General features: G+C 43.1%; 1 protein-coding gene and 1 long non-coding RNA gene across 2 annotated transcripts in view; one reads left to right on the forward strand and one right to left on the reverse strand.

The window, feature by feature from the left end:
• Positions 1-4,083: 4,083 nt before the first annotated feature.
• Positions 4,084-20,062, reverse strand: LOC147018813 (uncharacterized). Its single transcript, XR_015062542.1, has 3 exons — positions 18,188-20,062; positions 8,699-8,854; positions 4,084-8,542 (listed from the first exon to the last, which is right to left on the reverse strand). It is a non-coding gene; the product is annotated as an uncharacterized LOC147018813 (long non-coding RNA).
• A 253-nt stretch (positions 20,063-20,315) lies between these two features.
• Positions 20,316-27,276, forward strand: part of LOC147018814 (solute carrier family 2, facilitated glucose transporter member 1-like) — a 32,741-nt gene continuing 25,780 nt past the window's right edge. Inside the window, exons 1-4 of the mRNA XM_085898856.1 lie at positions 20,316-20,596; positions 26,063-26,158; positions 26,736-26,896; positions 27,149-27,273. Coding sequence (XP_085754982.1) covers positions 20,576-20,596; positions 26,063-26,158; positions 26,736-26,896; positions 27,149-27,273 — 403 coding nt within the window. The 5' untranslated portion in view covers positions 20,316-20,575. The remainder of the gene's footprint in view (positions 20,597-26,062; positions 26,159-26,735; positions 26,897-27,148; positions 27,274-27,276) is intronic.

Raw genomic sequence — 27,276 nt, forward strand, 5'->3', positions numbered from 1 at the left:
CAATTTTAAATTCACGTTGTAACACAACAAAATTTTTACGAAAGTTAAGGGGTGTGAATACTTTGTGAAGTATGATGAACGCAAAACTGCCGTTCACTGACAAGTTACATGCAAGTAAAAAAAAAAAAGTTGGGTACGTGTAGGATTACTGGGGAGGTCTTGCTTTATCTCCAATATTTGCCAGAGATGTTTTTCCTCGAGAAAAGCTGCTTGGGGATCAAAAGCTGAACGGTTTTAAAATTAACGAGAATAAACACACAAACACATGTGATGGTCCATGGGGGGTCATGTGATCTCAATGATCCAAATACAATTTGATTGTAGATTAACCAAAAGATGCATATTCGTCAACATGCTTGTGTTTCTGTCTTGGCATCTGCTGTTTGATGCTGTAACCACGGTTGAGAATCTGATGCACTGTTGTAATTTTATCAAAGTCTTTTAAGTTTTTCATTATTCATTAAAAAGTCATCAATTGTTATTATCTTTCATGCAATATATGTTCAAGTCTTTCACAAACTATAGACAAGAAGAAAAAAAAAACAAGAGGTTTCGCTTGGTTGTTCTGAATGGTTCATATTTTAATTTGGAAACGACTGACGCTATCTTTCAACCTACAAATCATTTTTCCTTGACAACTTCTGGGTGTACACTTGTCTTAAGAGCCATCTATTTATTCGTTTTCTGGTTGTTGTTTTGCATGCAGCTTTTGTGGCTGCTGGTTGCATCATCCCCTGGAAGCAGGGCCATGCCACTGATGCAGTGCCCTCCTGTTGCGAGTAAGTTGGTCCTCATTTCGCCAACCTCGGAAGGATGACAGACTGCGTCAACCCCACCTGGTATTAATCCAGTGGCCAATGGGTATCGAACTCAGGACCCTAAGATCCCAAGCCAGCCACGCTAACCACTAAGCCAATGCCAGGCTGGACCTACCTGGTGTTATGTAACAGCATGACAGAGGCTCGACCTCAAGACCCTAAGATCTTAAGGCAGCTGCCTTAACTGATAAGCCAACACCAGGCTCGTATTCTGGTGTTCTGCCCCAAGATAGGTTCTGTTGTGCCGAAGCAGTTTCTTGGCAAAGGTTATCCTGGATGGTTTACCATTGCTTTCCTAGCAGTAGTTAGGGCAGGAATATGGAATTCACTCAGGGTGCCGGCGACAGCTCGTCCACCCTTTGCGAAGGACAGCATGGGATTTTTAACATCCAACAACGAATGCTGGCAGGAAAGACGTCGGTTTACCATCCGTCCGAGGGAGAGCACACAGATTGATGAATCACCCTTACCTGCGAAATCCCACAATGACAGCATTCAAATACAGTATAGATGGCTTAGAAGCAAGTGTGCGTGCTTCCAGGCCATCCTATTAGCCCAATCTATTTCTTAAACATGGAAAAATAGTGGGAATTTGACCCCGCCACGTATTATGCCTCTTGTTCCCCCCGGGCGCCCACTGCCTCTCTTTTGGCTCCTATCCACTTTCCTTCTTTTAGTTTTCTTAATTTTATATTGCACAACTTCCACTCCATTTACCCCCTTTGGCACATCAGAATAGATGGCCCATTGTGCTGCAAAACGCTTCATGTGGAAACACGAGTTATTCCTGACTACAGAGGGCTTCATTTGTCAGAAAAAGGACATTTGTACATCTCTGGCAAATAATGGAGATAAAACGCGACCCCCATTAACCCTTTTTATATCCAGATTTAGTGAATTATCTTGTATTTACAAAAAGTTGTTCCACCCTGGAATACATGAAGGCATGGAAGAGTTTGGATGCACACAATCAGTTGGCGTCTAGCTGCTGCACCAGTGACGTGGCTGTTCTTTTGAAGAACGGTTAAGATATAATGTTGTTGGAGCAAAAGTAGGTTGATAACATATCAAGGACACACACAAACTCCTGTTAGCAGAACAGAGAAGCATCATGTTATGTACGTTAACATGATGCTTATTTGCTCTGGCAACTCCTTCTGGCAATTATTTGCTCCAGCAATTCACCATTAAAAAAAATTGATCAATTAGAGAGTTCATGTAACACCTTAACCCATGCAGTCTTGAGGAAATGGGAAGGCTCTTTTCAACTGTTGCTTTGCATTTCCGAGCTTGATCTATACTTCCTACGAGCTGTGATTTCTCCTGAATCTTGATAGTCCCCCAACGCTGAGTGAGAGTGCAAGTGGCAAATGTGATTGGTCGAGATGATGTAACACGGAGTAATATTTTGTCCAAGTACTGCCAAACTGGAGGTTTCTGGATGTGACAAGAAGGTGATTTGTATTCTTCAGTGTTGAAGTATATCATTAAATTGAAATTAAATAAAGGTGTTAAAGGTTGTAGTAAAAAAAACAACTTTTGGGGGAAGTTCACCGTTGATGCAGCGTATTTTACACCATCTTATTTAACACGTTGCATTAGTCCTTCATGCCCATTGTTTGTGTCCTTTATGACGTCTTTAAAAAACAGTAAGTTTCCTGTTTGAAATGATTTTCAATTTTGTTTAACTTCCAGACAGGCAGACAGACTAAAAAAAATTACCTTAGTCCTCGCACACATGCGCAATCAGGATGCTATTTGTACAATTTATCAAATTCACAGCCGAAGTGCTGTTAAACTGCAGGTTCTTGTTCCCATTCATGTTCCCATTCATGTTCTAGTGTTCCAAATGTGACAATCAATTGAAGTCAAGTAGTTCCTCGATCATATATTGACATCTGTAGACAGACAGACAAAGTGTACCATTTGCTTTACCCGTCATTTCACTTCATGCATGGGATAACAATGATGGAGTTCACGTGTAGCTTTGCTTTGTTTGCTCATCTATCTATAATTCCAGCAATGTCTGTGTGTCTGTCTGTCTGTGACCGCTGTTTCTCGACAACCACTGGTCCGATCTAATTGAAACTTGGCAGGTATATTGCTGGGGCCCTGGGTATGTGCCTTTTCAAGTTTTGATATTAATCGGACAAGTGGTTCCCAAGTTATGGCCATTTATTTACCAAACCAATGACAAGACACGGTGCGATGACGTCACAATTGCTGTCACAATTCTTCTTCTTCGTTTTATATGATGTCACAATTGACACTGGGTACCTGAGTATGTGCCTTTTCAAGTTTTGATATCGTTCTTCTTCATCCGTTTCAGCTGTTTCGCGAGAGCGAAGGAACGGCATGTGTGGTTGTTGTTTCTGGCATGCGGTTTGAGTTTTTATTTTTATTTTTTGCACGTACGGCTACGCACTAGTAATCCAAAATAGCGGATGCAAGTCTTCTTATTCGTTCATATGCACCACAAGGCTGTGGGGTAGCATCATTGGCCAAGGGCATGGCTGTGCCGCTGATGCAGTGCCCTCTTTAAGTGAGGGTAGGAATTTGTAATTTGTCCAGGTTGCCAGCGATAGCTCACCGACTCTTCATGAAGATCGCCATGGAATCTTTAACGTCGACCAACCAATGCTGACAGGCAAACCCATTAATGCTGGCAGGCCATCCTCGGGATGGCACCCACATTCATGGATCACTCTGTCTGTGAAACACCGGGGTGACAGTTTTATAGCAGGTCAGGATTCGAACCCAGGCTAGACGGCTTCGAGGCAAGTGTGCATACCTCGAGGCCATCATGTCAGCCCTCCATGGATGGGAGTGTGATGACTTTACGTGTATATACTGCATTGCTTGTTGCTCCATAGCTGGGGAAGGGTTGCGTTGCGGTGTTCGGTTTTGCGTAAAAAAAGTCCTTTCACAAATGTCAAGCCAGATGCAATCATTCTCACGCAATCCAGAAGAACTTTGCTTGTTTATCTTCTTAAGTTTCTCTTATATTCTTTTGTTTTGTCTGACTCACGTTTTTTGGATAATTGCCCAACTATTACAATTCCAGTTTAAGTGTTTCAGTTTAAGGTATTTTAAAATGACATTTTTTTTTTCTTGTGCAATGCAGCTCGATAAATCTCCAGTTGGTGTGGGTTCATCGTTCATGCACATACCGAACATGCCGTGAGCGGTTCCTTAAGTCGATGTGTAGAGCATTGGACCTATGCCACTGGATGGAACTCATCATCACGTGACTGGTGGATTGATCAGTACCATTAATGGGAAAGTAAACTCAAAATGTCAAAAGCTAAAAAAAAACATGTAGATCTGATCATTATCAAATTTTTCATTTCACATTCTTATATTCAAAAGTACACCAACAAACTGTATACAGTATAAAATGTCAGTGAATGTGCCAGTAATTTCTCTGGAGGCAGCAATACTTTGCCTTTGTGGGTCTCTGATTGTTGGTGGAGCCAATCATAACGCTGTGGAGCCAATCGAGGAGGCATACAAGCAAGACATGGCAGGTCTCACAAATCACGAATATTGCTTTTCTGCTGTGGCTGGGCAGGTCGGGGCTGGCCCACAAACATAGCTCGTTGGCACGACGAGACGGTACCATACCAAGGGATGTAAAATGAGCACCAAATGTACCAAACATTTGAGCAGTGATGAGTGGCCAGACTCTTTCCTGTCCTCGGCAGTCGTATATGTAATGTGGTATCCTTCCCAAAGAGTAGGCGAGTTCACAGACCATTGCCAAATTCTAAATTCCTACCCTGACTGACTGCGGGGAAGGCAATGGCAAACAAAGCACCAAATTTAATCCTTGCCCACAAACTGATTTGCAACACCAACACTTTATAAATAGTATGGTACATTGATGACGATAAGAATGACACATGCTTACATAATCGTTTGTATGTATGACAAATACTTTTTAACGTAATTTTGTTAACATGCAATTTTTTTTATATTTTTTTAACAATTAATTTTTGCACCTACCCTATTGGGCATAATTTGCTGAACAACCAAACCAGAGGTGTTCCATTACCAATCAGCCAGCCATTCCTTATCAATCGTTTCATTGGAGTGCTTGTTTGAATGCTTACTCAACTTGGTGTGTGCTCTCCAAGCTTATGAAGTGTCGCCATGAAAGGGGATTTAAAAATGGTTTTCTCTGCAACAACTTCTCCGATCGATGCAAAACTTTAAACATAGGAAGGATTTCCCGTGGAGAATATTTTGTTGCTAACTCTGATGTCACACGTCACATGTTATGGCAACCATCCATATCGGATTAAAGGAAAAAATTTCTGGACATCATTTTTCTCCAAAACCACTCAACTAAAAAAACTTGAAACTTGGCATATGTCATCAACTCCCCATGGAGGGGAGGAGGACGTAGAAGGTGATAATGATGACGTCATTGGAGAAGTTGTATTCCAGCCATAATTGGTTGAATTGAAATCCTTATCCGAAAAAAACCGGAAACTTCATGTATCTGATCTATGACCTGCATGTGAGTGAAAAATTAAATTTATGACATTCATAACCCATGACAAGAAACTATATGACATAATAGGGTGCATGGATGATACAAGTATGTGGCCCATTAATAGCGTGTTCACTTAATGATGGCACTTTTGTTCAGAATGAACGCATGATGTGACACTATGCACTCGATGAGCTCGTAGTGATCTACCATATAAAACACAATGTGTATTTGTGTATTTGTTTGTGTTATGTCTGTCCCCCTTCAAAAGAACAATTTAAGATGGGCTTTAAAGGCCAATTTTTTTTTTTAACACGACTGTGTGTTTGTTCACTGCGGTCTATTTCTTTCAGGATAAAAAAAAAAATCTAAAAAAACATTTTATATTAAAGAGTAATTACGTCTCTTCTTTTGGAAACGTACACAGTGACTTGCAACCGGGCCTCAATGGCGGTGTACAGAGCGTTTTTAAATTAAAAAAATACAAAAAATACAAGGTGCAGGGAGGTAAAATTCGCTGCACATGATGTGTAACGCGTGCATAGCAAAATGAGTGTTCATTTACATACGTGCGATGTCTAATAAATAAAGAAGAGGGAAGCACTCCTGGTGCTAGGTCGAGGCTTTAGGCTTTGGCACGCTCATGATCAAGGCTGTATCCTCCAAATTAAAGGTCCCAGAAGATAAAGAAAATAGGGTAACATTTCTACACGGATTGTTTTAAAATAACACTTTTTCTTGCTACAAAACATCATATTTTTACGAATTCGCGCCCGCCGGCGTGCGATCGGCCACGTGACTCGAATCATGACACGTCGCCCACCGGACGGACAATTCAGTCGTGACCCTCCTGGAACTACCGCCAGGAGACAATCATGGGTGGGGGTCTAACCTCACCATGATCGTGCCAATTGCCCACCCGCGCAAGATAGGGTTGCTCGCTAAATTCGACCTACCTAAGTACCTGCGCGAGTGGTCGACCAGGTGATCGTACCTCACCGCAGATCGACTTCAGACAGGAACCGCTTAAGCGGTTCGTTCCGTGCTGCAGAGATAACCGAGCGGAGTTATCGTCGACCTCGACAGTTAGGATTATTTACCGGGCGTTTTAAACCCACTACGAACCCCTTACGTGATGCAAGATGGAGATTCAATAAAAGGAAGGAGACGAAGCAAAGCAGGAAACAGTTCAACAAGCAATGCACATTTATATACACACACGGAAGCACGTATTTTACAGTCATACAATCATGCAACAAAAGCAAATGCAAGGAAAGAATTAACAACGAATAAAAGGGGGGCAATTACTTACAACACTTAAACAGTTCTACTTGTTGGACACGGCGCCACAGCATGCATTCAACCCGAAAGAAAGAAAGCCACCCTCACAGGCAAGGAGGCAGACAGGTCCGTAGACCAAATGTACGTGGATCCTGGAGGATCGGCCAGGTCCACGAGACCGGGAAGGTCTTACCCGTGTCCTCATGACGCGATGGCGGGCAAGCCGCAATGTTCGCGCAGCTGCGCCCCGACTCCGTGCCCCTGGCGTGGTTGGCGAGCCCTCTCCGGAGTGCTCCGCGCGAGCGGTTTTGTTGGCACCACGTTTAGGGTGGGGGAGGAACGGGCCCCCCCCGGCACTATCTCAGCGCGGATGGGGGGGGGAATTGCTGATGCTCAGGGAGAGGGGAATGGCTGGCTGGTTTGGACCCCGCGACGAGACGAGCGACCCCCCACACCGCAACCTCGTTGCCGACCTCCGTCTCCACTTGACTCGACTTGAACTCGACCAGCCGCCTGCAACTCAACTCAACTCAACTCAACTCAACTCAACTCAACTCAACTCAACTCAACTCAACTCAAACCCCAACTCAAACCCCAACTCAACCCAGCTCCACACCTGAGTCGCCTTGCGCTCGCGTCTTTATAGGCCTCAGGAGGAGCCTATATGCAAATATTCGGATTAAAATGTGATTGGAGGCAGGGCCACGCCACCCTCTGTTCAGCCATTGGTCGGGCAAAAAGGGGGCGTGAAGCCTTCTTGATCCGAATTCCTCTCTCGGAAAGGCCGCCATTCGCGCTCGCGGCTCGATGCGTTTGGCACCAATCGCCGAACGGGCCCAAGACATCCCGACGTTCAGTGTTCACAGGTGGTGCGGTTGGTAGTTGTGAAGGAGAAAGGCGAAGGTGGTGGAGTTGTTCGGGGGCGTTGTTGAGCGTCGTTAGAGAATGGCGGGTGAGGTGATGCTTGCGGGGTTGGGTTGTGGAGGTGAAGGTAGTGGCGGTTTGGTGGAGTTGCTCGGGGGCGTTGTTGATGGTGGCGATTTGGTTGTTGGGGTGGTGTTTGAGATGTTGGCGGCTTAATGGTCAAAAATAACAATAGCGAAAGAAAAAATGGCTAACTCAAAGCGTCGCAGCCCGGATGAATCACACATATTCCCTCTATACAACGGGTTTGGTCCAACTACACATGAACTTGCCGATATATCTCACCTGAGGACTCCTTATGGTTGGATACACTACTTGATAGTGAAGTGCCACTCTCACACAGCTGATTTACATTCACTTAAAAGCATTTAAATTTAAAACAAATTTAAAAAAATAAACGATAAATTTTACATTGAATAATCGCATGATTAAATAAATTGCTTAAATTTGAAGATTCAATAAATTGCTTAAATTTGAAGATTCAATTCCGAGTCATAAAGAATAATCAGAAGAACAAGAAGTTTGATTGGCATACTCTACATGGGGTGTGATCCATTAGCAATCAGCTTGCCATCACTTGTCAAGCCAGCCGTTCCTTATCAGCCGTTTCGTTGGAGGGCTTGCTTGAATGCTTAAGCCACCTGGCGAGCACTCCATCAGCTGATTGGTGATGAAACACATCCCTGATTCCGAATTACAAAGTCATAAAAAGAGATAAAAATTAACGAAGCAAAATTTTTTTTAATGAACCCATACAACTACAAGGGCACTCGGTGGAGCGCACGCGTCCACCACGCAATGCCTCATCTCCGACAACACATCGGGCCCAATACATTTTTGAAATATCATGCTATATATCGTTTTTGGTCTGATCTCTGAAGGGTGAATAATCATTTTTAAAAATTGTCTCGTCGAAGGATCCGGATCCAGATTTTCACCAAAATCAAATCAGTTCGCCCTTGTCACACTCCCGACCTGTGCACAAAATCCCATTCAGATCCGTCCGCAACTTTTTGAGATATTTCTGCACACAAACAAACAAACAAACAGACAGAAATGGGGTGAAAACAAGCTCCTTCACCTTCGGTGGCAGAGGCAGTTATTAATATCGAAAACGACACTGATGGTGAATAAAATTATTAGATTAAGACACCAGAACGGCACTCAGTGGGGAGCATACTTCCACCAGGATGAACAGTTGATGTTTTGTATCCCACTGATAGGTGGGATATGGAGCTGGACCTGAACCAAAATCGAATCAACTCGTCCTTGTCATATACCCAACATGTCCACCAGGTTTTTTTTTCCGAATCCGTCCACAACGCTTTCAGATATCCTGCTCACAGACAGACAGACAGACAGACAGACAGACAGACCGAAGTGAAAACAACCTCCATCCAAGTTCGTTGACGGAAGTAACAAGATGCTTATCACAAATTCTTTATCACTGATTTTGTAACGCGGTATCGTGGTATTTTGCACAGTTTAAGGCTGCTATACCTATGATTCATTATTAAACGATGTTATGGAGCACCAGCGGACAATAATTTTGTGCATCTTGTAGACCAGGTTTAAAGCATCTCTACATCCACGTGGAAAGCGTAGGTTGGACGAAGAAAGAGGGTTTAAGTGCGAAGGTGGTCATTGAGAATGGTTGTAAATGTGGTGTGAACGAGGCATGAGCATCCCAGCAAGGTGGAGAAGGAGATTGGGACCATACTCTGTGCAGAGCATTGGTGCTGCTTAATCAGTCTCCTTGGATATCGGGCACAATCCTGGACGGGTCACCACTCCGACAGAGGATACCAGCATGCTGACACTCATTTTGCCGACCACGGAAGGATGACAGGCGGAGTTAACCCCACCTGGTATTAATTCAACAGCTGAGCGGAATTTGAACTCAGGACACAAGGATCCAAAGCCTGCCACCCTAACCATTACGCCAACACCAGGCATATCCCAGCATGGCAATGCATATTTGTCGATCACTATCCACACAAAATCAGCAAAATGTACTGAAACCTGCATGAAAGGGAGTCCTGACTCCCCCTTGTGAATTTTGGCTTCGGGAAATACTGTCACGTCTGCATAGTACTTTGTGAATGTGCATGTGTGGGTGAGTTCATAGCAGGTTTTGAGTAGAAGTCATGGGGTACCTGGATCTTGTACCCCTCATTCACCACCTAAGGTTATTTTTTATCCTATTCTATAAAAAGAGTATCCAGATATGACCTCATCGTTTTAAGAAGCCCTCCAACTGGATACGGTGTCTCCCTCGAGGAAGTCTGCCTGGGACATCTCACTCTCAGGTAACTCCAGCTGGCACAAGCTTTTTGTATTTTAATGTCGAGAAGATGTCCTTTGTCGAAGAGTTGGTAACCATTACTTTGTGGATAAGGCTGCACAGCATCATCTTTCCAATCGCAGATGTCCATTAAATAATCACGAAGTTTAAGCAAGTTTATGGTAGGCGCTCCCATAAGGTTCGCGGTCCCTTCACTGGGACGATGGTGGAGGGTTTGTGCAGCACACACCCATGACCTATCCACAGTTCTCTGGAGCTGGCATCGGTCCACTTCGTTAGTAGTCTGCACTGCAGGTGGCTGCAAGGTCTCATCCCTGTCAGTGAACTGGGAACATTGTCCAACTCTTTGGTTGTGCTCTCCCTAAGGTCATTTTAGAACCTCGTGGAGGATCTCTAAGTCTTACTCACGTTGTTGTTCTTGTGGACTTTTTTGTTTCACAGCCTGCAGTTTTCATCGAAACTTCTTGAAACTTGGCATGTATATGTAGAAATACCCTGCGCAGGCAGTGACCATCTCCGATTTTGAAAATTCCTCCCAGAAAAAAAAGTTATGACATCAAAATATCTCCACTAATGGAAATCGCCTAAAAAATTATCTCCGAAACTCGGCAAGCTTTTTGAATTCTGTTTGCGGGAATCGAACAGGGCATTAGCAGAGATGAATTGTGACATCATATCAATTTTTATGACGTCATTCCTATTTTTTTGACATTTTTTGTTTTACAACCCAGAGTTTTCATCGGATCTTCGTGAAACTTGCCATGTATATGCAGAAAGCCCACTCGCAGGCAGTAACCATCTCCGATTTTGGAAATTCTTCCTAAAAAAAAGTTGTCATGTATACCATTCTCTCTATATATGTAATAAATCGCCTATACCATTCTCTCCGAAACTAGGCAAGCTGTTTGAATTTTGTTTGTGGGAATCAAGCCGAGCATTAGCACAGATAATTTATCGCAAACCTGATACATCACAATGACGTCATATCCGTTTTTATGACGTCATCATTAAGAGGACGAGGATCTTAGCTCATTTGAGCTTGTTCCAAGTCTTTTCGAGTTATCTTCGGAGCTCGGTGAGCCAGTGTAGCTAACAAAAGCAATAACGTTACGTTATTGTTATTACGTTATTAATAAGTTACGTTATTAATAAGAGAAATAATTAGAACTGCCACTTTATAACTGCTGGCAGTGATAACCGGGTACCAAGAAGTCCCGCTTTGATGCAACCCCGCTTTGATCGGATACCTGACCCTGACCCGTGACGTTTTTAAATTTTATTATTATTATTATTATTATTATTATTATTATTATTATTCATTATTCATTTGAATCCAGAATGGCATTAAAATTAATTCAATTCATATCAAAATGGAAGATCAAATAGGCACAGTCCTGCATTGGAGTAATCAGAAGGAACCCAAACAAGCAAAAAACAAAGATGAAGTCATCAGGAGGAACCTGGATAGGATTCGCATTTCAGCTGATACTTCTCTATCCTGAAACACATCCAGGCACAGCCAAGTGAGCCTTACTCAAAATTTTTTTTTAATAATAAACAACCCATATTAAAAAAAATTAAATATTTCTGGCTGCCAGACAATGCATCCGATCAAGTTGAAATTTAAAACATGTATTCCCCCATCACTCTTAGATCATAAATGTGAAGTTTCACGTCGATTGATGAAGTGGTTCCAGAGATAACATTTAATATTTTCTTCAATCCAATATGACTGCCAAACCATGTGATGGATCAATAATTATCCCTTAACAAACTTATACACACATGGCCAACAACAAACTAACCATTAAGGCAACACCAGGCATACCTGGTCGCAGGGTCGGTGACATTAATCTCTGAAAATTTCAGAATGATCTGTTGAACGGTCACACACAAACAACCGAATGCAATACCATCTCTGGCATTGAATTCCCACAATCCAGTACATATGTATCGGCCCACATTTCAATCCTTGCCTCACACGCATGATATATTACATCCCGTTTTCCATTGTCACTAAGGGGATCTGCCCATGCGCACCGATGCATTGTTGGGTGATCACGTCATTTTGAAAGTCCCATGTTGGTGTTCATCAAGATTTACAATCTGGCAATCTAGAGAAGGGCATGGAAGAAGCAGAGGTCGACCAGAATTTGTGGCATAATGGTTGAAGCGTTCATTCTGAGTCTGCAAGGTATGCGTGTTGATAAGATAACAAAAATGATCCTAGTGAAATACCAGTGAATGCATTTTCTACAGATAAATCACAGTGGCTGGATGTAATTTACATATAGTTGTCGTGAACTACCTTATATCTGCCATTGATTATGAAGAAATCTTACAACACAGTGAAAAAGAAGTTGACAACTTTTTTTGAAAATCCCAGCAAGTTAGTTGACGCAGCATTTTAGAAAACAAAAACAAAAGTAATTTGATTTCGACATATAAAATATGTCGAAATCCGTGGGAGGATCAAAGCTTTCACTTTTGACGTGTGTCACGCAAGTGATACCAACCTTTCCACATATTTGCTCAAAACCATTTGTTTGCCAGATGGAAATAAATTATTTTCAGAAGCCATGGATTATGGGAAGAAGAAAGAAAAGTCAGAAAAACGGATTACATTTCCCATGCTAAACCCATTCACAAGGACTTCAAATTTAAGAGCTTTGTGATGTTCATTAATCCTCAATATCCAATCTTAAGTAACCTCTAAGCTTTAGGGCCTGTGCTGGGAGGATAGCCGAGGCCTTAAAAGGTCCACAGAATCAGAATTTTTTTTTTCTGTGATCATATTGATTTTTAAGTAAGAAAGAAAGAACTGAACGTGGTTTTTATTTCGAATATTTTTTTTAAGGTGTTAGGTTTCAAAATGCAAACCCATCGGGTACCGCCCATAAAAAATACCAGATAAACTGCTATGACGTAATCGAGGGAAAGATTGTCAGCATGCAATGGATAATGGCTGCACAACTCGCTTCTGACTCGTCAGAAAGTGAATTTGACGAAGAATTTTCTGATCAAGAATCCCCACATTACGATAGTCAAAATCATTCTGCAGAAGGTGTTGTCACATACACCTATGAACCTGAGGTCGAGCTGACGTCACGGTAGGAGCGGGGCCAATCGACTGTAAAAGGACGCCAATAAAACATTAAAATCTTCCTTTCAAGATATTTATTCAAGAAAATTTCAAGATTAAGATTAAGATTAAGATTCAAGATTAAGAAATCTTGATTAAGATTCAAGATTAAGAAAATTCAAGATTAAGTGTTAAGGGAAGCCACATCTACTCAACAAACCAAACATGATTTTCTGATTCTGTGGACCTTTAAAATGCATGTTGGCAGGAAAATTCCAAAAAAAAAAATAAACATTTCTGTTTGTTTTGTTTTATCCAAGTTGTGCATGAAGCATTTCAGCCAGAAGTCTTCAAAAACTGGAAATGTTGACGGCCCATCTGACTTCATAATGATGTCAAATACTGTATTTGTAAAGGGCGTGACAATGGCATAGATATGTTTGTTTTTTTTATGCAAGAGCAAGTAATGGAAGAGCAAGATAATTTTACATGTTGAAAATAATTATGAGATTTCAGAGGGTCCCAACTCGCTAGCCAGGCCTCTAATACTAGCCTCTAAGCCGGCTATCCTGGGTTTGAATCCCGACCCAGCTATAAACTGTCATCCTGGTGTTTCATGGGCAGGGTGATTCATCAATGTGTGTGCCGTCACCCAGGTCAGGTCAGGTCAGGTATGGGAGCATGTGCCAGAACAGCGCGTCGCTGCGTCCACTTTCCACCGGTACTCCAGGAGCCTCCGTCTGGCCATCCCCCAGGCAGATGCCAGGCCCATCCCCATCTCCTGGAGATGATGGTCAACCTGTTGCAACCATGAGGCACGTGGTCGGCCCACTGGCCTCCTCCACTCATGAGACTCCCTCGCTGAGAGAATCTGGTGAGCAGGATCAGAGTTAGGAAAACGAGCCACATGTCCATACAGCCGCAACTGACGCTCACGGACTATGCAGGTAACAAATCTCATCCGAGTCTCTCTCAGCAACCGCTCATTGGACACAAAATCCGACCAGCGATAGCCAAGGATTCTCCGAAGAGACCGGTACCAAAGGAATTAAGTCTCCGTCTCAGATCCTTGGTCAGAAAACAAGTCTCGCACCCATAGAGCAAGTCTGGAAGTACCAAGGACCTGAAGACTCGGACTTTCGTCCTCCCGCACAGGTACCGGCAGCGCCACACCCCATGATCCAGTGAATCGATGACTCCCCAGGCCCGACCCAGACGTCTATTGACCTCTGACTCGCAGCCAGCAGAGACATGAATATCACTGCCAAGTGAATCTCTCCACGACCTCAACATCCTCACCACAAACAGACACAGACAGGACAGCAGCATCCAAGATGTCACCGAAAGCCTGGATCTTAGTTTTGACCCAAGAAACCCGTAATCCCAATGGCTCCGACTCCTCATTCAGCACCTCGAGGGCCCCCAAGAGGATGTCTAAAGTCTCCGCAAAGATGGCTGCATCATCTGCAAAATCAAGGTCCGAGATCTTGACATTCCCAAATGATGCACCGCAACTTGATCTCTCCGAAATCCTCCCTAAAATCCAGTCCATACAAGTGCTGAAAAGTGTGGGGGCAAGTACACATCCCTGACGAACTCCAGTAACAACTGGAAATAAGTCAGAGATGGTACCACCACACTTCACAGCACTCTCAGTACCAGAGTAGAGTTCAGACATCAGATCAATCAGTTTTGGTGGCACCCCACGAAGACCAAGAATCCTCCAGAGGACATCCCGATTCACTGAATCGAACGCTTTACAGAGATCAACATAGGCTGCAAGCAGCCCCTGCCGAAACTCTCGTCTGCGTTCGGTGAGGACACGAAGTGCAAGGATACGGTCAATCGTTGACCTCTTTGGTGTAAAGCCTGACTGCTCTGGACGCTGGTGCTCAAGCAGATGGTGGCGAACCCTATCAAGTATTATCCGAGCAAAGACCTTGCCCGGCACTGAGAGCAGCGTCACCCCTCGGTAGTTGTTGCAGTCTTGGCGATCACCCTTCCCTTTCCAGAGAGGGACAACAAGGCCCCTCTTCCAGTCAGTTGGGATGATGCCTGTGTTCCAGGCAGAGCACAAAACTGCATGCAACGACACGAGTGCAGCATTTCCACCAGCCTTGAGAAGTTCGGCATGGATGCCACAGATCCCTGGAGCTTTGCCCCGTTTCAACTGGTTCACTGCAGCCCGTGTTTCCACAAGCGAAGGTGGACCACAGTTGATGCGAGACCACATCCGTCACTCGGATGAACTATAAACGGAAATCCCAACTGCCAGCATTATTTAGTGGACGTTAAATATCCCGCAGTGTCCTTCCCAAAGAGGAGGCAAGTTCTCGCCAGCACCTTGAACAAGTTCCAAATTCCTGTCCTAATTACTGTTGGGAAGGCAATGGCAAACCACCCAGTATAACCTTTATTCAGGAAGTTGCTTTGGCAGCATCAATGCTCTTTGAAGAGTATGGTCAGAGAGAGATACATATATATATATATATATATATATATATATATATATATATATATATATATATATATATATATATATATATATATATATATATATATATATATGAGGAAGCAAAAGGAAAATTGCTGTTTAACCAATGTCGAGCTTCCCATAAGGAAACACAATGCCACATCTGTCTTAATTTCAACTTGATTGTATTTCTTTGGAAAAGTGGAACAATATTTGTATTCTAAGTTCAATTAATTTTTAACCTCGATTAAACTACATTTTATTGTAATATTTTGTTCCCACGAGAGTACAGACACCCACTGTTAGATTGCCTTGTTGTTGTCATTTTATGCGTATACCATGCTTTCTTGTTTTTCCCTTCAACAACAACTGCTGTTTGCGGTCCGTTCAGCCCAACCGTACCACAATTCACAAAAAAAAAAACTGGCCTTGAGTTTTACATGTTGTTCATTGAGGTTATTTTCCGTGAACCCATGGCCTTTTAGATGCTGACTTGGTGTTCCTCATTTCTGGAAATCAAACTTTAAAGAAAACGCTTTGTGGTCTGGTTGTCACATTCACTGCTGCTGACAGCCTTCTGCTCGGTTCACCAAGCACTCCTTCCCTCTTGTTGAATGTTCACACTCTGCTTCATTAGTGTCCACGTCGACCAGATTTGGTTGATCCAATGTTGGACACGTAGCAAAAAGGCAATTGATGAACAGTAATAATTACAACCTGGCAATCAATAGAAGGGCCTGGAAAGAAGTAGAGGTAGAACAGACTCAACGGCACCGTGGATAGGTATTGGTGTGGGAAACTTCTGCTTGGTTCTAGTTGAGTGTTTGCAGTTGTTTAACATGTCGGTCTCCGTGATTGCTTCACTTCATCCTTCCTTGTTCCTGCATATCCAGTTTATTCCGTCCTTCCAACTGGCATTATCGTGATCTCTGCCTCCGTGCACCGCAAAATTTACGGCACACACCATGGAATTATCAGAATTTGTCCTTTCCCAGGCAAAAATAACATTCCTTTCCTGTAATAATTCTCTGCAGACTACTGTAGTAGGACTTGTTACCAACTATAGTATATGAGAGTACAACTCTCATATACTATAGTTCTAACTGCAGCATTTTTGCCTGGGTTACATCACAACACCAGACAAATAAATCAATATCATTATAAATCTCTTTATGTTTGATTTATCTTCCTTTCTTTCTTACAGTTCCATGTACACCGCGTCTATATTGCAGCTGCTGCCTAATGACAGAACAGGGATTTGTATTTTGAGCTTCCAATTGTCCCAGTTTACGTCATTCTCACGGCTCCGCATCGTTCATTCTCACAGTATCCATCTTGATCCTCCCAAATTATTTGCAAAAAAGATAATTTGAAAGATCAAGTTAGGATATGGCATGGCTTGAGGTTCTGCCAAGCGTGACATTGTAAGCAACATTGGATACCAAAATCAGCGTTGATGCTCGTTCTAAAATTAGGAGGCAGCTGAGAGACAAGTTGGTGGCACGAACTCTTAATTCATGTCTGGCTGGTCATATCAAAACGGATCTCAGGACAGAAAGGTGGTGGGTCTTCGACTTGTCAGCTCTGATTAATAAATCGACTATTGTTCCTGAGTAACGTCACAGAACCATTGTGAGTATAAAATGCAATCATTACTTGTAATGCTTTATGAATTGATTCACATGATTTCCGATGTAACGGGCACAATGGCTCAAATATTCTGCACATCTCATCACATGCTCAACTTTCTGTATTTGTAGTTATTAACTACACAATATGGATTGGAGAAAGCCTTTAATTATATACTCCATTCACCGGTTGGGTGTTCGCCTGGTGTTGGATTAACAGTTAAGGTTTCTGGCTTAAGGTCTTAGGGGTCTTGAGTTTGAGCCCCTGTTTTTTAACCAATGAATTAACACTAGGTGGGGTTGACTCAGCCTGTCATCCTTCTAAGGTTAGTGAAATGAATACCAGTGTACTGGTAATTAAAGGCACTGCATCAATCAGGATCTGGCAATGACCAACTGCTAACTGGATCACCAAACATTTCTGAATGTTCCATAGACTCACAACCGTGGCATATTTCAATTTTGCAATCTGCCTGGTGTGGTATATTATTCCAAATACTTGCAGAATGTCCCATATTTCCGTTTCAATGGCATCACGTGCTCTCTTGCATTGTAATATCGAGGCCTGAGGATGCGGTCTGAATGAGTGAAAGGCTTTTCCCTAGTTGTTACTTGGTAGAGGCTGCACTCGGGTATCTTCCATCGATATCTGTGGCTATCAGTTGCTGGGTACTGGTGTAGGAACATATATTTCCCCTATTTCTGGGTTCAGTGGTGGATTACGAGTCACTGGTGGTTTTACCCAAGAGAAACGTCACCTATGAGGCACATTGTGAAGGTCTCTTCACCACAGTGGTGGGATTATTTCCCAAAGGAAAGTAAAGGTTTAGTCCTAACGACTGACGTATATGCATTTCGTGTTTTATTGGTGAACGTTGATGGATGTCCAGGACGTCTCGGCCATATATTTGCTGGAACTCAACAGTAAAACGGATCAAGCTTATACAATAATATACAAGGAAATTTCATGCAGGAAGAGGCCATTTGGCCCATCATGCCTGAGCTATATCAACAATACATTCATTCAATCTCTCAGTTTATTGACTTAATTTCACAATAATTTAATCTAATACAACATCAGTTTAATGACTTGAAGTGGGGGTGGGGGTGAGGGGGAAGGAGTCATGAGAACAATGGGCACAAAAAAATCACATAATGGTTTCAAATAGCAAAGGGCTTACGTTGAGTAGCTTTTCTTGGTCGCTTTTGGCAGCTTTCTTTGGCCACAAGAGCAGGGCGTTCATTATACAAAGATCCTTGTTTACGAGGGCAATGACCACGTGCGTTAGTTGGAGTTCGAGTGGGAATTGGACCTTCTCCTCTCTCTTTGTTTGGCCACCTCACCTCACCGGTTTTGAGCCTTTTTACATCTGTACGAGGGAATACTTGCAGCATTCGGAGGAGCAGTAAAGCAGGGAAAAGCAAATGGCGAAAAATTGGTTCGTGGGGGCCAGCAGTGACCACTATTTTCGTGGTGTCTGTGTGTCTGTCCGTCTGTCTGTTTGTGACTCCCTCCAGAGCATAGCTCCGTGACGCTTGATGCGATCTTGATGAAACTTGGACACAAGCTCGATATCATGGTCGAGTTGTGTCTTTTTGTTTGAGGGGCGTCCCACGCCCCTTGTGGGCGGAGCCACGCCCACTTGAACTTTTATTGGTTCACAGGCGCCAGCAGTGACCACTATTTTCGTGGTGTCTTGTCTGTCTGTTTGTGACTCTCTCCAGAGCATAGCTCCGTGACGCTTGATGCGATCTTGATGAAACTTGGACACAAGCTAGATATCATGGTCGAGTTGTGTCTTTTTGTAGGAGGGGCGTCCCACGCCACTTGTGGACGGAGCCACGCCCACTTTAACTTTTATTGGTTCACGGGCGCCAGCAGTGACCACTATTTTCGTGGTGTCTTGTCTGTCTGTTTGTGACTCTCTCCAGAGCATAGCTCCGTGACGCTTGATGCGATCTTGATGAAACTTGGACACAAGCTAGATATCATGGTCCAGTTGTGTCTTTTTGTAGGAGGGGCGTCCCACGCCCCTTGTGGGCGGAGCCACGCCCACTTTAACTTTTATTGGTTCACAGGCGCCAGCAGTGACCACTATTTTCGTGGTGTCTTGTCTGTCTGTTTGTGACTCTCTCCAGAGCATAGCTCCATGACGCTTGATGCGATCTTGATGAAACTTGGACACAAGCTCGATATCATGGTCCAGTTGTGTCTTTTTGTATGAGGGGCGTCCCACGCCCCTTGTGGACGGAGCCACGCCCACTTGAACTTTTATTGGTTCGCAGGCGCCAGCAGTGACCACTATTTTCGTGGTGTCTGTGTGTCTGTCCGTCTGTCTGTTTGTGACTCCCGCCAGGGCATCGCTCCGTGATATTTGATGCGATCTTGATGAAACTTGGACACAACCTAGATATCATGGTCTAGTTGTGTCTTTTTGTATGAGGGGCGTCCCACGCCCCTTGTGGGTGGAGCCACGCCCACTTGAACTATTTATTTATTTTTCTCGATTTTTTTTCTCGCAATTTCATTTCCGAGAAGCTGTGCGTAATGTCCATAAGTACAACATATAAAAAATCCGATTTGATTCGGTCAATTTTGACGGAAGAGATAGGTTTTTACAGTATGGCTTGCTCTAAGCTTCCACGAACTCAATTGTTCCTCTCGTGGCATTGTTCGGTAATGTACCGCGAACCATCGTCGCCTCCCGGCTTGTCTTAATTGACGTTGACATAAATAATTAATGTTCCATTAGCCGCCCGCACAAAGGGTCGTCTCCAGTGGAAAGTCGTCCTGTGCGAGTTAAAACTGGTGGATCATAGGAAGCAACATCGACCCTCCTTCGGACACTCTCTCGTCTGGGATCATTTGTTGACCTGTGCGGAATCGATCAATGCGCCGTCTCTCGGATGCATCTGGAGCGGGCTGTCCCGTCTGCTCGAATTCCCGACAGAGTATAGCGGATGTTAAACATTTCAAACAGCAATAATTGCCATTGTGACTCCACCCTGGTCATTGTTAATAAATACGGTCGCCTCAGGAGCTGCGCGAGCTTCCGTCCCGATGACGTAGTAATTAACGGTCGACGAATCGATATTCTGCTCCATATTAATTTCTCGTGATTTTGTAAAATTACATTATTCGCAAAAGCATCGGCGCATCGCAAGACGTCGTTGAAAAAAACAAAAAAAACAATATTCGAGGTCGAACGTAACTGGTGACGCCATGACGTTACGTCATGACGTATAATGTCGGTACGTCATGACGTATAATGACGCTGCGTCATGACGTCAGAAGATGATGTTGGAGATATATATATATATATATGTGTACACGTCTATTCACCACGTCGCGCTGCCGCATTTTCGAGCTCAGTGAACCGCTCGTTCGTGCGATTACTTCACCACCGATCGACTAACTCGCGGTTTTCTTTCACTTTTGCGACGTTGACGTTAAACGCGGACAAACGATCGGGAAAAATCTTCTGCTAACTCTTCGGACAATCGATCGGGAAAAATCTTCTGCTAACTCCTCGGACAATCGCAACTTCCAGCTCGATCCCGTCCGAGTCATGGACTCTATGAAGGACAAGGTACGATTTGTTTGGTGTTCCGTCCGTTTCGTGGTGCGTGGTCCATCCTGGACGCCAGTTGCAAGGTCATCGGTTCCCGCGTCACGTTTTCCCGCGCAGGGACGTCACGTTGACCCTTTCTCTCCTCTTAGTCTTTCATTCATCCATTTTATTTACTCGTTCTCTTCACGCAGATACGTGCAGGTTTCAGAGGGGAAGAGCGAAACGGTTTGATATCTCGGTAACGATATCGAGTTGTCCAGGCAGTGACGTGAGATGCATGGTGGTGGTGGTGGTGGTGGTGGTGGTGCCACTGCTTGCTTGAAGCTCTGGGAATGAATACCTGGGCATGACCAACCCCAGGGAGGACAGTTCAACAAATGGTGGGAAAACGAGGGAACATGTCGTTGAGATGTCCAGTGAGTCGGATTTTGAGAATTTTAAACCCTAATTGACTTCTTGGAGGAATCTGATCAGACTGGAGGAGACGTGGAGGGTCCTGGGGGCCTGAATCGGAAGAGAGGAGGTGAAAAAAAAACGGACACCGTCCACTTGTCTTTGATGTGAGGGTCACAAACCTTTTTTTTTTTTTCCCCCCCCCCCTATCTGCCCCATCGTGGGAGATGTCAATAATGCTCAGAGCTTTGGAGTCCACAGATTTGATGCTGAGGTCCCTTCCCATGGAGATATGGACGAAGGTCTTGTAGTACGAGAGAGTAGTTCTCATTTGTTAAGGAAAGACTTGCAACAAGAAGCAATTCCCTGTCTCTAGCTGGCTCTGGAGGCTTTCGTTACAATATGGTTAGCCCAGGAGAGGGCATGGCTCGTGGTAAGACCTTGGTGTTCAAATGGCTGATTTATGGACATTTTGAAAGTTAGTTTGGTCCTTGTGGAGCGACAGGGTGAGACTGACATTTGCCAGGATTGAAGGCTATGTTCCGTTTATCGGACCAACACGTCAACTATTCCACGTTATCAGAAAGCGATGCAGCTGTAGTCTCTGGAAGTGGGTTGGGGGGTACTCTATGACCTCAAAGTAAAAGCAGAAAGGGTTTTCCAAATCATCAAAAAGGTTAGTTATTTATATAAAGGAACAACATTGAGTCACAAACACCACCTTGAGGTTCTCCATCTTTCACTCGGAGGGGTGGAGAGGGGCTTGTACTCGCACCACATTCACTTTGGCATTTAAAGGATAAGCCAGCCACGTATGAAGGTGGTTTTGTTTGCCGTAGGCAGCAAGCTTGGCAAGCAGAGCAGAATGTCGCACTGTCACATACCTGAAATGTTTCCTGGGAGATGTCCCTACCCTATTTCTAAAAATTATTATTATTAATTTTTAAAATTAATATGAAATGTGGGCTTCCAGCCATTGCTGCGATTGTAGATATTGGGAAGAGTAACGACGTTTTATCACGTTGAACCGCTATAGCCGATACCTTGAAGAACTGCTGCGTGGGAGTGGGAATGACTCGTCGATGTCGTTAACATGAATCATTGTACCAGACAGTTAAATTGCCGGACAAACAGTGGAAGGGTGCAATATATCGGCAAGGTCATCAATATGAATCGTTACACAAGACCAATCAATTGGTGTAAGGGTGAAATGACTCGGCAAGGTCAACGTGAATCATTCAGGACAAGCAGAACTCGAATTCTCTTTGGTACAAAGTGGAAGATTTGTTATGAGCACTTGATCATTCATATATGGCATTGGATGAAAAAACACACACACACACACACAATGGCATCATGTACCAGTAGTATGAGCATAATGTATAGATTCCAGTCTCCAGTCATATCGTCTCAAACGGGTGCTTGGATGGGAGCACCAAACAAGATAAATATATTTGTGAAAGTCATCCTTTCACTCAGATTGTAAAAGGTATTTATTTGGGTTGTTCAAAGACTTCTACAAACTAGACCAGCACTCGGGTAGAGCACGTACCTCCGACAGGCTGAAGTTTCCATTTTGTATCCCACTCAGAGGTCTTACCTGAATCCAAACCTGACCTAAAATCGAATTGGCTTGTTCTTGTCATCTAACCAACTTTTCCACCTAGTTTTGTCATCGGTCTTGAACTTTTTGAGATATCGTGCTATCTATCCTTTTTTTTATTTTTATTTTTTTTTTTGGTCCTATCGCTCAACAGTGAAGAATCACTTTAAAAATTGTCACATACGGATCTTCACCAAAACCGAATCGATTCGTTGTTGTCACACCCCCAACCTGTCCACCAATTCTCGTCTGAATCTGTCCATACCCTTTTGAGATATCCTGCTCACAGACAGACAAACAGGGGCGAATACATAACCAACGTCCACCTTCGGTGACGGAGGTAATGACATGCTCACAATAGTCCAGTACGTGCCAAAAATACAACTTGAAGAGAAGTATGCATAAAAATCGATTTATATTTTCTTACTCGTACACGTATTTTAAAATATGAAAATGTTTGGGTTGTTTCTTGTTCTTAAAACTATTTGAACATCCTTCATAAATATAAAAGGCAATTGGAGGTCAGTATCTCAAAGAACGTTGCACAGTGTTCATAAAAATCTCATTAGTGGTAGTCTTGGGTGGAATGTTCAGGAAGGGGAGAGTCACTACGTGCAGCACTAAACTCGCCAGTCGAGGAAGGCATCCAGACTTGCTGACTCATTAGTTTGGGGAAGGCGAGCAGACAGGCAAGGAGCGGCAGTGACCGGTTTAAAATGATAGGCACTGTCACCATGCCAATGCCATGTCAAGCACTTTAAGCTAACATGTTAAAACATGTAAATGGTGTTATTTATATATATATATATATATATATATATATATATATATATATATATATATATATATATATATATATATATATATATACATAGTCTCGGCTTTTGGTAGAGCTCATACTCTTATTGCACGAAATTTGATCAATACAGTAATAAGTTCTGTAAAAGATGCAGTGAACTGGGGACTTGTCGAATCGGCCAGAAAGGCAAAAATTTACACGATCAGCATTTGGCAGATGTTGAAATGAGACCTATTCGTATATCCCTCCCGACAAGGTCCATATTGCACATCAATTAATACCATATATGGTAACTATTAAGCATTTCTAATGGTTGTGTATGTCCGGTGATTGGAAGGGAATCTGGAACAAGGTGATCACATTGAGCATGTTGGTCAGGCCAAAACTCCAAAATAACATTTCCTTTTTCATATTTCTAAATACGTTGTTTCTATATCGTACACACTCGGCATGCATGACCGGGCGTAGTGGCGTGCGCCTGTAATCCGGATACTCGGAGGCTTGGGTTGGAGGATCGCTTGAAGACTGGCTCTGCACTGGGCTGCGCAATGAGAGGGTGCAGGGCAGCCCGGAATCATGGCGAAACCCAATCCTTATCCCTGTGTCATACGAGGCGACCAGGGTTGCGTCAGGAAGGGCATCCGGCGTAAAACCTATGCCAAATCAGTATGCGGATCATAACGGATGATCCGCTGTAGCGACCCCTAACGGGAGCAGCCGAAAGACGAACAACAACACACTCGGCATGCATGCCCCAAGACACTTCGCTGATGAATTTAAGCAAAAGATAGCATGTTGTACTTCACAAACACATTGCACATCTATCTATGAGTGTTAATGAGGATGTAAGATTAAGTACAACGTGTGAAAAAGGTTATTTTATAACCCGTAATTGTGGTGGTGGTGGTGGTGGTTGTTGTTTGTGTGCACCTTCCGTGTACTTAATATATATCTTTCTATTGATTCAAAAAATATTACGAGGTCGATTTTTGTGCTCCTTCCGTGTCCTTCTAAATGGTATCTCCTTTGGTGGACGTGATAAATGTTGCTATTCGAACCTCGACATTAAGCTCCCATTCCCGCGTGTTCTATCTTTATGGTTCAACAGACACTAATTTTTGGTCCAGGTAAATCTGTTATTTGCAATTTTTTTTGATTAATTGTACACCATCAGGTATTCCGAAACTTAAAACGCAATAGATAAAGGATTGCTGTAAATTTACAATGCTTGCAGGCACGCACACCTGTGACCAATTACATTTCTTTTTTTTTACTCTGAGTAAACTTACCCATGAAATTCTGACAACTCTTCAACCCTCTCCCCAACCGGAAATCATCCTTCCCTGCAACCCCAAGTCTTCCACCCTCCCAATTGGACCTTGGTGCATTGATAAATTTCACTGACTGAGCTCCGCGGAGAATTCTTTCCGTGATCTCAGAATATCATTGCCTGCGCCCACGACTTTGCATTCATCCTTTCCATTTTCTCCTCTTGGTGTTATTTGCCATTGAATATGCTTCACTACAAGGGAAGTACAGTATTTGCTTTATTTGTTACGATTGCACGTTTGCTTAGGTTCTGGAAGCTCTTGAGCAACAAATGTTTTTGGGTTTTTTTCTGAATTCCACTACAGGAATTTTATTCGGCTCTTTCGTGCTGTGTGCCTTCATGTATGCCGCATGACTGCTGAGGGTGTTGCCATAGATGAACAAGCATGCGTGTCTGACGACTCACAAAACACTTGTCGGTCAACATTGGCCGTGGACTAAAAGCAATTTTGGAATTCAAATGGCTTATTTGACCTCCCCCTCCCCAATATATTGTATGCTAATCACTGTTCGTTGCTAGTTTTATATATCCTCTTCACAAAGTGTCTTTGCTGTTTTTTTTAATACATCGTTATTCTTAAGCATTGGGCGGGTGGATTTTCAACATAAACTGAATTTGGTGTTGTCCCATTTCTAAACGAGCCCTTCTGCAATGCTTTGTATCTTCACCACAATATTCCACCCTTGCTTCAAGCTGTGTATGAATATCTGAAATGAGTTTAGCTGGTTCAAATTTTAATTTTTTTTTTCTTTTATCTCTGAAAGATAGGATAGATACACCACAGTATGCCTGGTGTTGGCTTCATGGTTGGGGTGGTGGGCTTGGGATCCAAGGATCCTGAGTTGAAATCCCACTCGGCTGTTGAATTAATACCAGGTGGGGTTGATTCTGCCTGTCATCCTTCCGAGGTTGGCAAAATGAGTGCCAGCTTGCTGCTATCCTGTGTCGGAGTGGCAACCCCTCCAGGATTGTGCCTAATAGCCAGTAGCACCAACGCTCTTCACAGAGTATGGTCCCAATGGATGGATGGATGGATGGATACACCACAGTACCTGCTTGCAGTCTCAATGTGTGTATTTCTGTGGTGTGAGCAGTACAAGTCTGCTTCTCTTCCAGCCAAGGGAGTGAGGTTTCACTGGTGGAGTTTTTACACATTTATTTTTTGATTTACTAGAGGTTTTGTGTTGTTTATTATTTTATTTTTTCCTTATTCTTTTTGAATTGTGCCTTCAAGTTACATGTCTGCCAAATTTCAGCTTTCTAGCCCACCTAGAAACATCTAGGCATTTATTTGAATGAGTGGTTCGAAAGAGTTCTTTGTGTAATTATATTGAGCATTCCCACTTTTGTTCATTTCAGCAAATGACGTGCCGGTTGGCGTTTGCTGTGACTGTTGCCGCTCTTGGTTCCTTGCTCTTCGGATTTAATATTGGCGTTATGAACGCCCCTGAGCAGGTGCGTATCAATAGTAATAATTTATTTGCTTTATTGTATTTTTTCACTTTTTTTACAAGATGTGCTACTCTTATTTACCAGTAAAGTACATTATACATAATTTTTATTATTATTATTATTTAAGCCTGGTGGGATAGTTTAGATGACACACTTGCCTTTGGCCTGTTTGGTCAGGAATGGAACTCAGACTAGACGACAAACTTTCACGCCGGTGGTGCTTTGCAGGCAGGGCATTGCACTAATGAATGCACCATCCTTTGGAGAGACATAAAGCTAGGTTTCCCATCTGCTAGCACATCTTGGTTGACCACCCCCATGGTGGCTTTTACAAGAGTAGAACATTGTATGATAGCACCTTTACCAAATGCCAAATTCCTGTCCTTCAACTATCGCTCTGTGCAACCTGGCCAGCAAGTTTCACAACCTTCACAATAATCTGCCGAGATTATGGGCACACTTTGATTTTTATTTAATTGCTCCATTTTGCTTTTATACTGTATCATAAATGATGAGTTGATAAAAATACTTTATTTATCATTGACATTGTATCATTAATGGGTTTCATTCTTCCATGCAGATAATAAAAGATTTTTTCAATGAGACATGGATGGGGCGCAGTGGTGTCGAAATTGAAAAAGCGACCCTTCTGACACTGTGGTCTTTCACGGTCGCAATTTTTACTGTTGGCGGCATGGTCGGTTCCCTGTCTGTCGGACTGTTTGTCAACCGCTTTGGCAGGTAGATACGCATAGTTTAATTGATATATTCTCTCATTCCTTCCAACAGAACACAAAGTTGAATCAGGGAGATGAGTAACTGTGCAAGGGTTTAAATTTATTTTTATTGATACAAAACGTGGTGTTGGAAGCTTATGTTTGATGCTACACAAGTTTTCTGTTTTGTTCACTTGTTCGAGAGTTGAATGCATTGTACCAGAAGATTGAATGTGAAATGACATTGATCTCCCATTTGTACATTCTTATCCTACAGGAGAAACCCAATGTGTTTGAACAATCTGCTGGCGGTTCTTGGTGGAGCATTTATGGCCATGTCAAAAGATGCCTCATCCTATGAAACGCTCATCCTCGGCCGTTTCGTTATTGGCCTTTACTGTGGTT

This window comes from Eptatretus burgeri, chromosome 10, assembly GCF_056783735.1.
Source record: "Eptatretus burgeri isolate ZD-2024b chromosome 10, Ebu_testis_v1, whole genome shotgun sequence".
In the NCBI taxonomy this organism is placed as follows: domain Eukaryota; kingdom Metazoa; phylum Chordata; class Myxini; order Myxiniformes; family Myxinidae; genus Eptatretus; species Eptatretus burgeri.